The sequence below is a fragment of the Microtus oregoni genome, unplaced genomic scaffold (genome assembly GCF_018167655.1).
Source record: "Microtus oregoni isolate MIOR12 unplaced genomic scaffold, Mior012 000006F_ref0000085, whole genome shotgun sequence".
In the NCBI taxonomy this organism is placed as follows: domain Eukaryota; kingdom Metazoa; phylum Chordata; class Mammalia; order Rodentia; family Cricetidae; genus Microtus; species Microtus oregoni.
The window spans coordinates 48,341,511-48,355,701 of record NW_024543065.1 but is presented as its reverse complement, the minus strand read 5'-3'; the positions used below and the strand labels follow the sequence as shown (position 1 = coordinate 48,355,701).

General features: G+C 55.5%; 1 protein-coding gene across 3 annotated transcripts; it reads right to left on the bottom strand.

The window, feature by feature from the left end:
- Positions 1-3,827: 3,827 nt before the first annotated feature.
- On the bottom strand, positions 3,828-12,028 carry Bbc3 (BCL2 binding component 3). 3 transcript variants are annotated; one of them, XM_041653894.1, is made up of 4 exons: positions 11,743-12,028; positions 9,270-9,558; positions 7,840-8,030; positions 3,828-4,901 (listed from the first exon to the last, which is right to left on the bottom strand). In XM_041653894.1, exons 2-4 carry the CDS (start codon positions 9,541-9,543, stop codon positions 4,785-4,787), a joined length of 582 nt encoding a protein of 193 aa, XP_041509828.1. In that variant the 5' UTR covers positions 9,544-9,558; positions 11,743-12,028; the 3' UTR covers positions 3,828-4,784. The 3 variants fall into 3 exon arrangements, with proteins under 3 accessions (XP_041509828.1, XP_041509827.1, XP_041509829.1); XM_041653893.1 differs by lacking the exon at positions 11,743-12,028 and adding an exon at positions 11,071-11,189; XM_041653895.1 differs by lacking the exon at positions 11,743-12,028 and adding an exon at positions 11,151-11,183.
- Positions 12,029-14,191: the final 2,163 nt, after the last annotated feature.

Below are 14,191 nucleotides of genomic sequence, written 5' to 3'. Positions count from 1 at the left end.
AGATCATCATGATTGGCAGCAGGCAGCTTACCTTCCCGAGTCATTTCACAAGCTCTGTCTTCAAACTCTCAGTGGAAGCCCCATGTGTTAGCAATATAGTCCTATATTTCCAGCAGTTTCTGAGGCATCGGGATCATGAGTTCAAAGTCAGCTTGGGCTACATGGTGAGAACCCATCTCAAAGAATAACCAAAACAAACTCGCTGCATCAGGCAGGCACTGGCAGCCTGTTGGGCTCATAAATCCAACAGCTGTCCTCAGGGCTAAACTCAGGATTTTGGAGAGACACATGAGATGCTTTCTGGATGTGTTGGCTGTACACACTTCCCCCACCCCACCCCAGGTTACCCTCCTAACTGTTAAGAGGGAAGCCATCTAGTTGGCCAAGTTCCACCCACCCCGACTCAACCATGGGCAAATGACTATGCCTCAGTCATTCACTTTGTGTGATGGGTTTAAGAATAATATGTTAATTATGGGGCTGGAGAAATGGCTCAGGAGTTAACAAACTGGCTCTTGCTAAGGACCTGGATTTGACTCCACTCCCAGCACCCACATGGTGGCTCACAATCATCTGTAACCCCAGCCAGTTCCAGAGGATCTGAGCCCTAACATGCAAATACCAGGCATGCATGTGATGTACAGACAGACATATAGACAAAATATGTTTTAAGTACATACATTTAAAAAATAAAATTAGGGCCAGCAAGATAGGCCAACAGGTAAAGTTAAGTGCAGCCAAGCAGATGAATTGGGTCCCTGTCAGTTGAGTTGGATCTCTCTGAGTTCCTGCCAGTCTGGTCTACAAAGCGAGTTCCAGGACTGACTTCATAACTACTGGGACCTGTGTCGAAAAACCAAAAATAAAAAATGTACTCAGTAGACATAATAGGATGGAGGTGAGAATCACTGAGTTGAAAATTCTGCAGCCAGAGAAAGTATGAGAAGGGTCAGCAAAATGGCTCAACTTTAAGCTTGCAGCCAAGCTTAAAGATCTGAATTTGTTCCCCCATGACCACATGGTAGAGCACAAAAACTGAATCCTACAAGTTGTTCACACACAAGTGTGAAAAAGAACCTAACAGCTTGTGAAACACCATCCAAAAAAGTAAACTGGTGTTCAAGGCCAGGGGCTCAATTCTCAGCACCCAAACATCGTAAGTACATGCAGTTGGAGCCTCAGAAAGGAAGGACAAATATCAATCCAGCAACTTGTGAAATGTCATGTGTGTGTGTGAAGGTGTGTCAGCCTGTTCGTGTGTGTGTGTGTGAAGATGTGTCGGCCTGTTCGTGTGTGTGTGTGAAGGTGTGTCAGCCTGTTCGTGTGTGTGTGTGTGTGTGTGTGTGTGAAGGTATGTCAGCCTGTTCGTGTGTGTGTGTATGTGAAGGTGTGTCGGCCTGTTCGTGTGTGTGTGTGTGTGTGTGAAGATGTGTCGGCCTGTGTGTGTGTGTGTGTGTGTGTGAAGGTGTGTCAGCCTGTTCATGTGTGTGTGTGTGTGTGTGTGAAGGTGTGTCAGCCTGTTCATGTGTGTGTGTGTGTGTGTGAAGGTGTGTCAGCCTGTTCATGTGTGTGTGTGTGTGTGAAGGTGTGTCAGCTTGTTCGTGTTGGGGGGGGCAAGCTTGCTTTTGTGTGTCATTTCTTGGTAGGATCATCTATTTATTTTTATGCTTCCATAGGAGAAATAGGACAGTGGTGGAGCATGCACATAGCATGTCATATTTCTGCAGGTCAGCAGATAGTTTGGGGATCCAGAGATCATCAGCAAGTACTTGGGTTTATATCAGCCACCACCTTGGAGAATGTGTGTTTGTGACAGTATCACTATACAACCCCAGCTGTCCTGAAACCCACTGTGTTCCCAGGTCGGTCTTGAACTCACGGAGATATGCCTGCTTCTGCCTCCCTAGAACTGCAATAAAGAAATGCATTACTTCTAGGTAGTGGTGGCACACACCTTTAATCCCAGCACTCAGGAGGCAGAGGCGGACAGATCTCTGAGTTCGAGGCCAGTCTGGTCTACAAAGTGAGTTCCTGGAGGGCAGTGGGGGGGGGAGGGGGGACAACCAAACAACAACAAAAAAAAAATGAAAAATGGACTCTTGCTCCTTTTTTTTTTTTTTTTTTTTTTTTTTTTTTTTTTTTTTTTTTAGATAGCGTCTCTTGCTAGGACCTAGGACCACACAATTAGGCTCAACCAGGGATCTTGTTTACCCAGTGGTAAGGCAGGTGCATCTCTATGAGTTCGAGGTCTACAAGAGCTAGTTCCAGGACAGACACCAAAGCTACAGAGAAACCCTGTCTCAGAAAAAAAAAAAGGATTCATGTTTGTGTGTCTGAATGTGATGGCTACAGGTTTGTCTGTGTATCGTGTGTACAGTGTGCAGAGGTCGAAAGTCTGATCCCCTGGTTGTGAGCTGCCAGCTGAACCCAAGAACAAGAACTACTCTTTTTGTTTGCTTTGTTTTTTGAGACAGGGTTTCTCGCTGTAGCCCCATTCAGCCACTTTATGTGGGAGAAGCAAAAGCTGAGGTAGGAGAGGGCTCCCAGACAACCCGGCCGGTTCTCAGGAAGCTAGTGGGGAAAACTCCCCTTCCTCAAAATAATGCTTTGTGGGTTCCCAGGGCTGGGCGGGCAGCCTGCTTGGCCTTAGGTCACTCCCAGCCCCAGAGGAAGTTAGTTCCCACTTGGTCCAGGTCGGACAGGGACTGTCTCCTAACCATTGAGCCCCAGCTCTTGAAACAGAGACTTCTAAATTATAGGTCATTCATTCATTCATTCATGCAGTAACTCTCAAGACCAACTACATCATTCACCTGGTGGAATAAAGAAGGATAGAGCATTAGACCCTTTGCCTGCAAGGACCTTGCCCTATTTTCTGTCATTCTTTTTTTAGTCAGTGGTTCTCTGTGTAGCCCTGGCTGTCCTGTAATTCACTCTGTAGACCAGGCTGACCTCAAACTCAGAGATCCGCCTGCCTCTGCCTCCCAGGTGCTAGGATTAAAGGTGTGTGCACCACCACAACTGCCCAGCTGGCTGGAGTTTACCCTCTTAAGGCTACAGCAGTGGGTGGCAGCTCTGTAGCTACAATTTGTCTGGCTCTCTCAACCAGCCTTTCCTCTTCTCGGTATAGGTAACTGAACCCAGGTGTTCATGCATTGTTGAATCAGCCAGCGCCCCAGCCCCTCACTGGGGGATTCTAGGCAGGGGCTCTACCACTGAGCCACACCCCAGCCCCTCACTGGGGGATTCTAGGCAGGGGCTCTACCACTGAGCCACACCTCCAGCCTTCCTGCTACTTTCTAAACTATATGTATATGGGTGTTGGGCCTGCAGGTAATGTGCACTATGTGCATACCAGGTATCCACAGGGCCAGATATCAGAGCTCTCTTGGAACTTGAGTTACAGATCGTAAGCTGCCGTGTGGGTGCTGCAAACTGAATGCAGATCCTCTTGAAGAGCAGCCAGTGCTCTCAACTGCTGAGCCATCTCTCCAGCTGCCCCTCCCCTCCCCATTACTTTTTTTGGTTTTTCAAGACAGGGTTTCTCTATTTAACAGTCCTGGTTGTCCTGGAACTCACTCTGTAGACCAGGCTGACCTCAAACTCAGAGATCCATCCGCCTGCCTCTGCCTCCCAAGTGCTGGGATTAAAGGTGTGAGCCACCACCTCCTGACTCCCATTACATTTTTTAAGACTTGATATCTCTTAGCTGCTCAGGCCTTCTAAGTAGCTGCCAGCTTGCTTTTTAGAATGACTACCCCTGAAGAGCTCATGAGTCCCTATCTCTTTTGTATCCTCACAGGTAAGGCTAGCAAAAAAAAAGTGTCCACTGTTCAATCTGATTTTATTGAAAAGGAAACATACAAAAATCATGTACAAAAAAAATTAACCAAACATGTACAGAAAATCCATTCCGGTATATCTACAGCAGTGCATGTACAGTATTTTACAGGCTGGGCCATCCCTCCCCGCTCCCAGACTCCTCCCTCTTCTGAGATTTCCCCCCTCCCTGACTCCCCATCTTCCCCCCCAGCGCTTTGCCCTGGGGACTAAGGCTGAGGTGGCTTCCGCCACTATCTCCCACCCCCCAAATGAATGCCAGTGGTCACACGTGCGCTCTCTAAACCTATGCAATGGGATGGATGGGGACTGGGGAGGGGGTGGTCCCGGGTAGAGCACAGGATTCACAGTCTGGACCCCTCCTGGACACCCCCTGATGAAGGTGAGGCAGGCATCGGTCACCGCCCGCCGGCGGTTCAGGGAAGATGGCTGGGCACTGGGTTGAGAGGCCGTCACATGCCCCCCATTCTCTGGCTCCAGGAGGCTAGTGGTCAGGTTTGGCTCATATGCTCTTCACAGGCCCCCTCCGCAAGAGGAGGGGGGGAAGCACCAGGGGCCTGAGGCCAGGCCCAAAGTGAAGGCGCACTGGGGACACCCCAAGGGTCCCCCTGCAGCTGGAACGGGCAGCCAGCACCAGCAGCCTTTCCTGAGATGGTGGTGGGCGGCAGAGGCAGGCGGCTCGGTCCCCACCCCCTCGGTCACCATGAGTCCGTCAGCCCTCCCTCCCCTGGCTTTCGGGAGGCCAGGGTCCCCTAAGTCTCCATCAGTGCACCCAGGCTGCCTGGGCTCGAGTGGCTTCCCTTGCGCGTCCCTGGGACAGGCAAGGCTGGCAGTCCAGTATGCTACATGGTGCAGAAAAAGTCCCCCGCGCTGGCCAGGGTGTCAGAAGGCGGAGGGGGTCCTGCCCCCCAAGTCCCTGACGTCCCCCGGGCGGGTGTAGGCACCTAGTTGGGCTCCATTTCTGGGGCTCCAGGATCCCTGGGTAAGGGGAGGAGTCCCATGAAGAGATTGTACATGACCCTCCAGGGCGAGGGGCGGTGTCGATGCTGCTCTTCTTGTCTCTGGGGAGAGAGAGAAGCGGGAATTAGCTTGGACCTGCGGACAGTATGGTGAGGGGGCAAAAGGTGTGGATTCTGGATTGGTCCCAAGACTGACTGCAACCTTCTTCCCAGCTCTCCCAGGACAGCGGCAGAATCATCACAGCATAGAGCCTAGCACAAAGCAGCCAATGGCTCTGGCTTGCCGGGACATCCACACCCATACACCTCCTGTTGTTCAGATAAAGTCATCCTTCCAATCACAGGACACTAAGGGGCAGGCTGAATCGCAGCCTGTGCTCGCAGGTGGCTCACGTTCCTAAACCCTAGCACCTTCTTATGAGGCTGGAGGATTACTAAGGTTGTGCTAGATTGCAGGCCCCTTCCGGGGAAAACCAAACCAAAGAAACAAAAGGCTGGTGGGGCATGGAAGGCAGCAATGGGACCCTGAGCATGTCTAGAACAACTGACATGAGTAAGGAACAGCCTGCAGTCTTGGCAAGGCTTAGAGCAGGTGCCTCTAGGAGGGCTGGGTTCAGTGAGACCTTGTGGCAGAATAAAAATGTGACCCAGCTTTCTAGAATCCTCTGTGATGGCACAGGCCTGTAATCTCAGCTACTCTGGAGGCTGAGACAGGAGGACAGAAAGTTGGGGGCCTGCCTGGGCTACAGCATGAGTTCAAAGCCAGTCTGGACAATTTAGTAAGACTCAGTCTCAAAAGAAAAGAGAAAAGGAAAGCAAGCTGGGTGTGATGCCTCGCATCTTAAATCCCAGAATTTGGGTGGCAGAGGCAGGCAGACCTCTGAGAGTTCAAGACCAGCTTGGTGGTCTACATCGCAAATTCCAGGACAGCCAAGGCTTCTTAGTGAGACCCTGTCTCAAAAAAAAAAAAAAAAAAAAAGAAAAGAAAAGAAAAGAAAAATGGTGCTTTTATTTGGTTCCTCTACTGGGTACATGGCCAAGCAGGTGCACCTGGCTCACCCCCTTGGTTACAGAGAATACAATCCACTTAACAGATGTCAGATTGATGACCCAGTGGAGTCCCTGCCCACAACTAGCTGGGGTGTCCTGAGCCCTCCTCCTCACCCTTGCTGGTGAGAGGGTGAAGGTGGTGGGTCTCACTTTGTGAGCTCACTAGTGGCTCTATTTAATCATATCTAAGTCAGGGGGAGCTGGGAGCACTCAATGTTCACTCTGGAGATATGAGCACATGGGTCAAGTCAGAGAAGGACGTCTCTTGGAAAGGACAGAAGTCAGTATATTTATGCTAGAAAAGGGCTTCCTGGAAAGAGACTCCTCCTGCCCATCACTGATGAATTCCAGACACACTTGGGAGGCAGAGGCAGGTGGATCTCTGTGAGTTTGAGGCCAGCCTGGTTCATAGGGTGAGAATTCTGTCTTGAAAAACAAAAACAAAACAAAACAAAAATTCCCAAAACTTATTTTTGAGACCTGATCTCATGTAGCTTAGGCTTCTCTGGAACTATGTTATGTAGTTGAGGATGACCTTGGCCCACAGATACTAAGGCCTCCAACAAAGATGCCATCACACTCTAGGCTGCGGAAGGAGCCCACTGCTTAGTGTCTGCTAGGTAAACACGCTTCCAACTGAGCTATATCAGCCTCCCATAAACTTTAAAAAAGTTTTATTTAATGTGTGTGTGCCCTTGGAGACCACAAGGAGTCAGATATTCCCCACAACTAGATTTATAGACAGTTGTGAGCTAGGAGACAAGCCATAGTCCTCTGCAAGAGTGCTCTTAACCACTGAGTGCTTCTTAACACACACACTAAGTATGTATGCATATACACGTGTGTATGTACATATATACACACTTAGTATATATATATATATGCATATATCATATATGTGCCATATATGTGTCATATGTGTGAACAGCACATGAGAGGTCAAAGAACACTATGCAGGAGTTAACTCTGTCCTTCCACTATGTGGGTCCTGGGAATTGAACTCAGTTCATCAGTTTGGGTAGCAAGAGCCTTTCTCCTCTGAGCCATCTCAAAGGCTCTTTCCTCTTCATTTTGAGGCAGGGTTTCACTAGGTTGTCCAGTCTGGCTTTGAACTTTCTTTCTCCCTCCCTGAGTAAGTGGGATTACAGGAAGCTGCCACCAGGCCACGCTGCCACCAAACCAAGCTACTTGACTTCATATGTCCTCAGGGTAACCAATAAAGGGGTTAGAGGACTTTAGAAACCTGCAGTTAGAAGACGGCAGAGCCAGGATGGGAGCAAAAAACAACGCCCCTGACTGTGCAAGTAAGCGGGTGAAAAAAAAAAATGCTGGGAGTGAGCCGCGGCTGGGAGGAGGACCCCTTCACAAGGAGGTCGGGGACAAGGCCCAGGAGCAGAGCGAGAGAGGGGTCTGCCTCCATCCAACATCAGTGGGCTCTCTCTCTCTCTCCCTCCTCTGCTTTTGCCTTCCTGTTGCAATCAGCAAACAATGCAAGGGCCATGTGCAGAGAGCACAACGCTGGGGATGGGAGGGGGCGAGCGCGGATGACTGGGGGTTCCACTGGCGACTGGGGGGAGGCACGGAACACCGAGTGGCGGGCCTGGCCTGGGAGTGCGGGCTTGGAGCAGCCGGCGGGGGGCGCTGCGGGGCGCAGCTCGGCGGGGGCGGGTGGGGCGGGCGCGGCGCGTTGCTGACTCACCGGCTATAAATAGCCTGGGATATAGGAGCCACCGCGACGAGCGCCGCCCTCAGTCCCCGCGGCCGCGGACTCCGGGCCGCGCCGCAGCTCCGAGCAGTTTTCTCCGACCCGGCCTGGGGCTCCGCTCCCTATCCGGCCCATCCCGGACCCCAGCTTCCATCCGATTCCTCCCCCACACACCCCCATCTGCTTGTCCCCGGCGCGACCTCGCGCGCGCTGGGCCAGCAGCTGCGGCACATCTGGCGGGGGCGTGCGGTCCCCCTCCCCACCTGCCCGCCGCCCTGCACTCACCCGCCGCTCGTACTGCGCGTTGAGGTCGTCCGCCATCCGCCGCAGCTGGGCCCCGATCTCCCGGGCCCACTCCTCCTCCTCCCCACGCACTCCCGGGGCTGCCTGGGTGGGGCCGCCCGCCAGGGCCTCCGGGGCGCTGGGCACGGGCGATTCTAGGTGCTGCTGGGCTGGTGACAGCGAGGGCTGAGGACCTGGGAGAGGGGAAGGGGCGTGGTCATCACCCACCCTGCGGGCCCCTAGGCGTCCAGGAGGCACCTAGGTAGCTAAGGCCTGCTTTTCTCCCCTTCTCCTCCTCCGACACGCTCTAGAATTCCTTTTTCTTACTCCCTCCCTAAGCCCCAGAAAGGGGTCTTGAGGAAGTGGCTCTGGCTGGCCAGTCCCCTAGTAAACCCCATATCAGTGCGGAAGTTCCTCAACTAATCCGACCTGAGTACTCTTCTAAAACCCAGTCAAATCTAACCTGCTCTATTTGACAGACAGGGAAACTGAGGTCCTACCCAGAGCAGTGGCCAAGGTCACACAGGGGTACAGCAACTGACCCCACCCAGTCACTACTCTCAGGTCTCCAGCTCACTCCAGCCCAACCACAGTGAGGCCACACCCCCGGATGTGGCATTGGCCTGGTGACCAGAAGGCCAGACTGGGGCTGCCCAAGAAGACTGGGGGTGGGGTGAGGGTGGCAGGGGTGCTAGATTAAGTCTTTCTGCCCCGCCCCCTCTGGCACTCATCCTTATCTCTCCGTCCTGTCACACCAGGTCCTGGGCCTCGGTTTTCATCATCTCTCAATCTCGTCCTGAAACCCAGGGAAAGTTGTAAAGTTTTTCTCTCTTTAACCCTGGGTTCAGGAGACTATGGGGGCGTTGGGAGAGATGGGAAAGGAAACCCAGATGGTCATTCCCCGCAGCCGGGCACCACAGGGTTAACAGCCCACCAGGCAGGGGACCTTTAACCCTTCGCTCCCTGAGCCTCACCCTCTCCCCGAGGGGGACTTTCCCAACACAATGGCCCCACCCCCTCCCCTTCCTCCCCGGGGACTGCGGGCTAGCCCTGTGAGTGCCAAAGAGCCTCAAATAAAAGGGAAAGGCCTTTGAGCCCTCCCCAAGTCCTGAGGTGACGGTCCTCCCACTGGCCACACTCCTTCCTACTGCAATCCTCGCAGGGGGTGGGGGGCGCCCAGGGACCCGGGATGGGGGAGGGGAGCTGAGAAACAGCTGTTGCCCGAGGCCCTGGAAGGGACGTGGGCTACAACTCGGGGAACTGCAGTCAGATTCCAAGAGGGACTTCCCACTCGACCTGGCCCTTCCATCCCTGTCTTCCACTCAGTCTTCCTGCTTCTTGCTACACAAAGACCACACTGGCCACACCCTCCCGGTGGCCCCACTCAGCTCGACTCCCGCTTCAGCTTCCCCGAGTGCGGGGTGGGCACTCACCGTCCGGGCGTGGGCCTCGGGGCCGGCTGCGAGGACCCCCAGACCAGCGGGGGCCCCCTAGGGCGGCGGTGACGGCAGGCGGGGCGGTGGGAGCGCAGAGGTAGGCGGCCGGCAGCAGGGCGGGGGCAGCTGGGGCGGCAGGCAGGCCGGGCTCGCAGAGGCCGCAGGACACGGCGGAGGGTACCAGGCGGCCGAGCGGGAAGGGGCGCGGACCGTCGCGGGCCAGGCCCTCTACGGGCTCCGGAGAGCTGCCCTCCTGACGTGCGCGGGCCATGGCGCTCCCTGGAGCCTGCGGGGCACAGCGGGGAGGTCAGCGGGGCTACTGCAGGGGGGCTGCAGGACCCCACCCTGCAGACACCCCGCCTGGAGGTCACTCACGCCCACGAGGGGGTGACCCCAGGGGCAGCCTGGCCGGAACACATGGTGATGGACGCATGGGGGGGGGTTACTGACTGCGTCTGGGGCTAGAGGCAAGCCCTCCAAGCAAACTGCCTTGGACTCTCAGGGTTTGGGCCAGGGAGAACTTTCCCAACAGAGGGGAGAGCAGCAGGGGTGCTGGGGCTCCCTGGACACACAGGACTGACACAGGATCCGTGTGTGTGCCTGTGCGTGTATGTGTGATGGGAACACAACTCCGACATCAGAGAACTCACAGAAGTGTCCAACTTGACCTCCACCCCACCAGACCCAGTGAGGTGGTCCACTCAGAAACACAAGGGAACACACTTAGCCATGCACGCACAGCCAACCAGAGCCCTCCTCCTGTCTTAGACATATTTACATCAGTCTCACACTGACCCAATGCTGACAAGCCCGCACTCACCCATCCACAATGCAGCCGTCACACACAGAAACAAAACAGAAGTCTTCAACGTGCTTCTCATGCATACACACAGACACCCCTACTACACCTTAGCGCACACACCCATCATCCCAAAACACACCTGAATGTGCAACACCCACACCCACCCCCAACTCTGAGCTCCCGGATACAACAGCTATACACAGACACATGTCATCACAACCGGATACATCACCCCCCCCCACCTCGCACGCGGGGCAGAAACACGGGGAGGACCAGACTCAGCTGGGAGCAGCCATCAGTCTAGCCTCTTCTCTCAGCCCCAAAACACCATAGCCAACTGTCAGTCCCAGAACACACGCACACAGATATACACACTCACCACTCACGCACACACACCAGCAGCACACACCTAAAGCAGAGACAGAAAACACTGGCCTCACGTGACTGGTATAAACACTACAGAGAGAGGGAGAGAAGCCACATGACACATATGAGCCACGGATCACAGTGACAAGCCCCTCAGACCCAACACACACACACCATGCAGAGAGGCTGCCGCTGCGCTGACTAAATCATCCCCCCGGAGCCATCCATTCTCAGCGAGGAGATAGCCTTGTGCCTCCTTGACACTCAGAAGTCACCCAGGGAGCGATCAAGCACTGGGTGGCACCCTATCCCAAATGCTGGGTGCAGCAGATGAATGTCTTGGAGACAACCAGAGACAGCACGCGCGCGCGCACACACACGCAACACACACTCGGAAGAGACCCCTGCACACCAACACAGCTCACTCAAGCGACACACAAACACAGCTCAAGTGTTCCCCCCCACACATCGCCCGCACCACCATCAAAACGACCAGGCAGGTGACAGCTTTCCCCCCTAGTCACCCCTCAAGAGCACACGCACACAACTCTGGTGTGTGTGGGGTGGCCACCCACACCCCATAAACGGACAGGTGCACCCCACCCCGTAGACACACGGGCAAGGACTCACGCAGACACCCCTCCGGGTGACAAACGCCAACATCTCGGTGTAGGGACACAAACTCGGGAGCCAGACACGAGCACACACACCCAGGCGAGACACCTGCAGATCCACAGCCCCGCACGCGCGGTCCCCGCCACCCCTCCGCTGTCACAGCCCCCCCCACGCCGCCACGTGCGCCCGCCCCGCCCGCCCAGCGCGCGCGGGGCCAATAACCGGCTGTTGCTGGGGCGCAGCCCCCGCCCGCGGGAGCCGCAGCCTCCGCCGCCCCCTGTCGCCGCCCCCGGCGGGCGCGCGCCCTGGGTGTGGCCGATCATCGGTGCCACCCCCCACCCTGACCCTCCCGTAGCGGGACTCGGCAGACCCGAGCGAGCCCGGGACCACGCTCCTCCCCGACCTCACTGGCCACCAGGGGGCGCGGGCGAGCCCAAACCCCATTGTTTGTAAACAAACCCGCCAGACCGCTGTGGCACCTGTGCGCCCAGACCGGGCGCCCCGAGTCCCAGGTGCTTCCTTCCGGCCCAGCCGACCCAGCCTTGATCCCAGTGACGAAAATTGGGGCACGGGCAGCGGGAATGCAAGAAGACAGTCGCTCTGCCCGTGCATCCCGCCACCTCCTCCAGGGAGCCCTCCCGGCCTGGTCGCTCGTGAGCAACTTCGGGAATCGGGGTGCGTACTCACCCCGGGGGCATGAACACTCCAGAAGAGGACGGCGATTGGGTGGCGGGCCGCTACCTTCTGGAGGGCGCGCCCGCCGAGTGGCTTGCTACTAAGACTCCTAGCTGCTGCTGCTGCTGCTGCTGCTATAACTGCAGTGGCTGCTGCTGTTGCTGCTACTGACCCGTCGGCTTCTGCGGCCGGATCACCACTGTTGCTTACTCGCTGGTGTCGCCTCCCGGGTGCCCCGCTCGCATGTGGCTCCGCGCCGCGTCTCAGGCCGCCCGGCGATTCCCCGGGCCCCGCTTGCTCGGCGGCAGCCCCGCCCCGCCCCGCCTCTCGCTCGCTCCCACGCCCCGCCCCCGCGTGACGCCAGGGCCCCGCCCGCGGCCGGGGACAAGTCGGGGCTTGCAGGCGGGCGCCGCGCCCCCTACCTCCGCGCGGGGGGTTTCCCTGCAGCCGAGGGGCGGGGCAAGGCCTGGCCAGGGCAGGAGGAGCACCGTGGGGACAGCCCAGACCCTGGGTGGCCAGACACACACTTGACACACTGACACACTGACTGGGACCCACACCCAAGGAGTAAGCTCTCAGACTGACCCACTGGCATACCATGGTGCACCGAGTTACTGCTGAGTGAGCCACAGGGACACAAAGTCTGATACTTGGCCACAAGCACAGATGCACACGTGGAGCAAAGGCCTGGACTCACAACCTCATCACCCCCGCCCCAGATACCCAGATTAAGCCCCACACACACAAGCTCACAGGGACACACAAGGACAGTGAGAGCCCCACACATAATTTCACAAACAATGCTCCAGCCGGCTCAGACTCACAAACCCTGTCCCGAGGTGCCTACGACATTTACACCACATCTCAGGACAGCTTCCTGCCAGGTCCCGCCGTACACACACACTCCGATCCGAACGGCACCCCCAGACCGACATCCCAAAAGCACACCCACAAGATTGTTCTAGCTGGTTTGGAAGTGACCCTCCAAAACAGACTAAATCCGACACAGAAGAAACTGACCCCTGACCTGTGCTCACAAAATCACTCCTGTGATAGGTTCCTGTCCTGCTAAGTGGCCGGATGGTGGGATACGCTCATGAACATGCACACCTGGTCCAGCTTCCCACCAGTCTGGCACTGGACCCGCTGGGAGGAGGCAGCCCTGAGCTCCTGGCACTGACATGCCCGGGCAGCCCCCTGCACCCTATTTCATCTTGTCTGCTGTTTCTGTTCCCTTTCCCCTTTCTGTTTCTAGCTGTCATTTACCTCCCTTTATAAAACAGAGTGACCTCTACCCCTCCCGAGCCCTGGACATCATTCTGTCTGGTACCTGACAGTCTGTCCGGGTCTTGCCCAAATCCAGTCAGCTCACCAAGTATATAACTCACCCGCAGATACCCAGCACTGGGGTGATAGAGAAAGAATGTCACAGAGACCTGTGAGAAAAGGCCCTTGTACAAGCTGGGCAGTGGTGGCGCACGCCTTTAATCCCAGCACTCGGGAGGCAGAGGCAGGCAGATTGCTGTGAGTTCGAGGCCAGCCTAGTCTACTTCCAGGACAGGCTCCAAAGCTACAGAGAAACCCTGTTGACAACTACACCTGTTTTCCCAGTTCTTCAGGAGGCTGAGGCAGGAGGATGACTGTAAGGTTGGAGCCAGCCTGAGTTATCGTGAATTCCGGGCCTGCCTTGGGCTTTCACTTTATCAAAAAGTGAAGCAGGCTGGGCGGTGGTGGCGCACGCCTTTAATCCCAGTACTTGGGAGGCAAAGGCAGGCGGATCTCTGTGAGTTCGAGACCAGCCTGGTCTACAAGAGCTAGTTCCAGGACAGGCTCCAAAACCACAGAGAAACCCTGCCTCGAAAAAGCCAAAAAAAAAAAAAAAAAAAAAAAGTGAAGCAGGTGTTGGAAGGATGGCCAAATGGTTCCTGCGCCAGGTAAGGCAGAGGCGGGTGGATCTCTGTGAGTTCGAGACCAGCTTGGTCTACAGAGTGAGTTCCAGGATAACCAGAGCTGTTTCACAGAGAAACCCTGTCCTGAAAATCAAAACAAAACAAACATACAAAAGAAAAAGAAAAAAGAGTGCTTATTGCTCCTCCAGGGGACTTGCGTTACATTCCCAGCAGCTGCACACCACCACTTCTGTGCACATATGTCTGTGCACATACCTACAGACATACACATAACTAAGAATGAAATAACCACAACTGGACAATGTACAGACAGTGAGAGACCTGGCAGCATCCAGTCATGCCGGGATGTTTTCATCCAAGCCCTCTCCTGAAGGCTCAGAAGGCAGAGAGGAGGTAGAGAGATTCTGAGAGCCAGACGCGATGATGACTCCAAAGGAACAGTGTCTTCCAGACACAGCAGGCGTGATACCACCCGTGCACACACGCCGCCCACAAAATCCCAGCACTGACAAGGGAAAGTGGGCGCCAAGTGTCACCTCTATCCGGTTGAT

Coding starts and splice junctions, on each gene's coding strand:
- Bbc3 (XM_041653893.1), bottom strand. CDS start 11,103: ATGTTGGCGTTTGTCACCCGGAGGGGTGTCTGC. Junction 9,559..11,070: donor TCACCCGGAGGGGTGTCTGC/GTGAGTCCTTGC, acceptor TGTGCCCCGCAG/GCTCCAGGGAGCGCCATGGC. Junction 4,902..7,839: donor ACGCGCAGTACGAGCGGCGG/GTGAGTGCAGGG, acceptor CTCTCTCCCCAG/AGACAAGAAGAGCAGCATCG.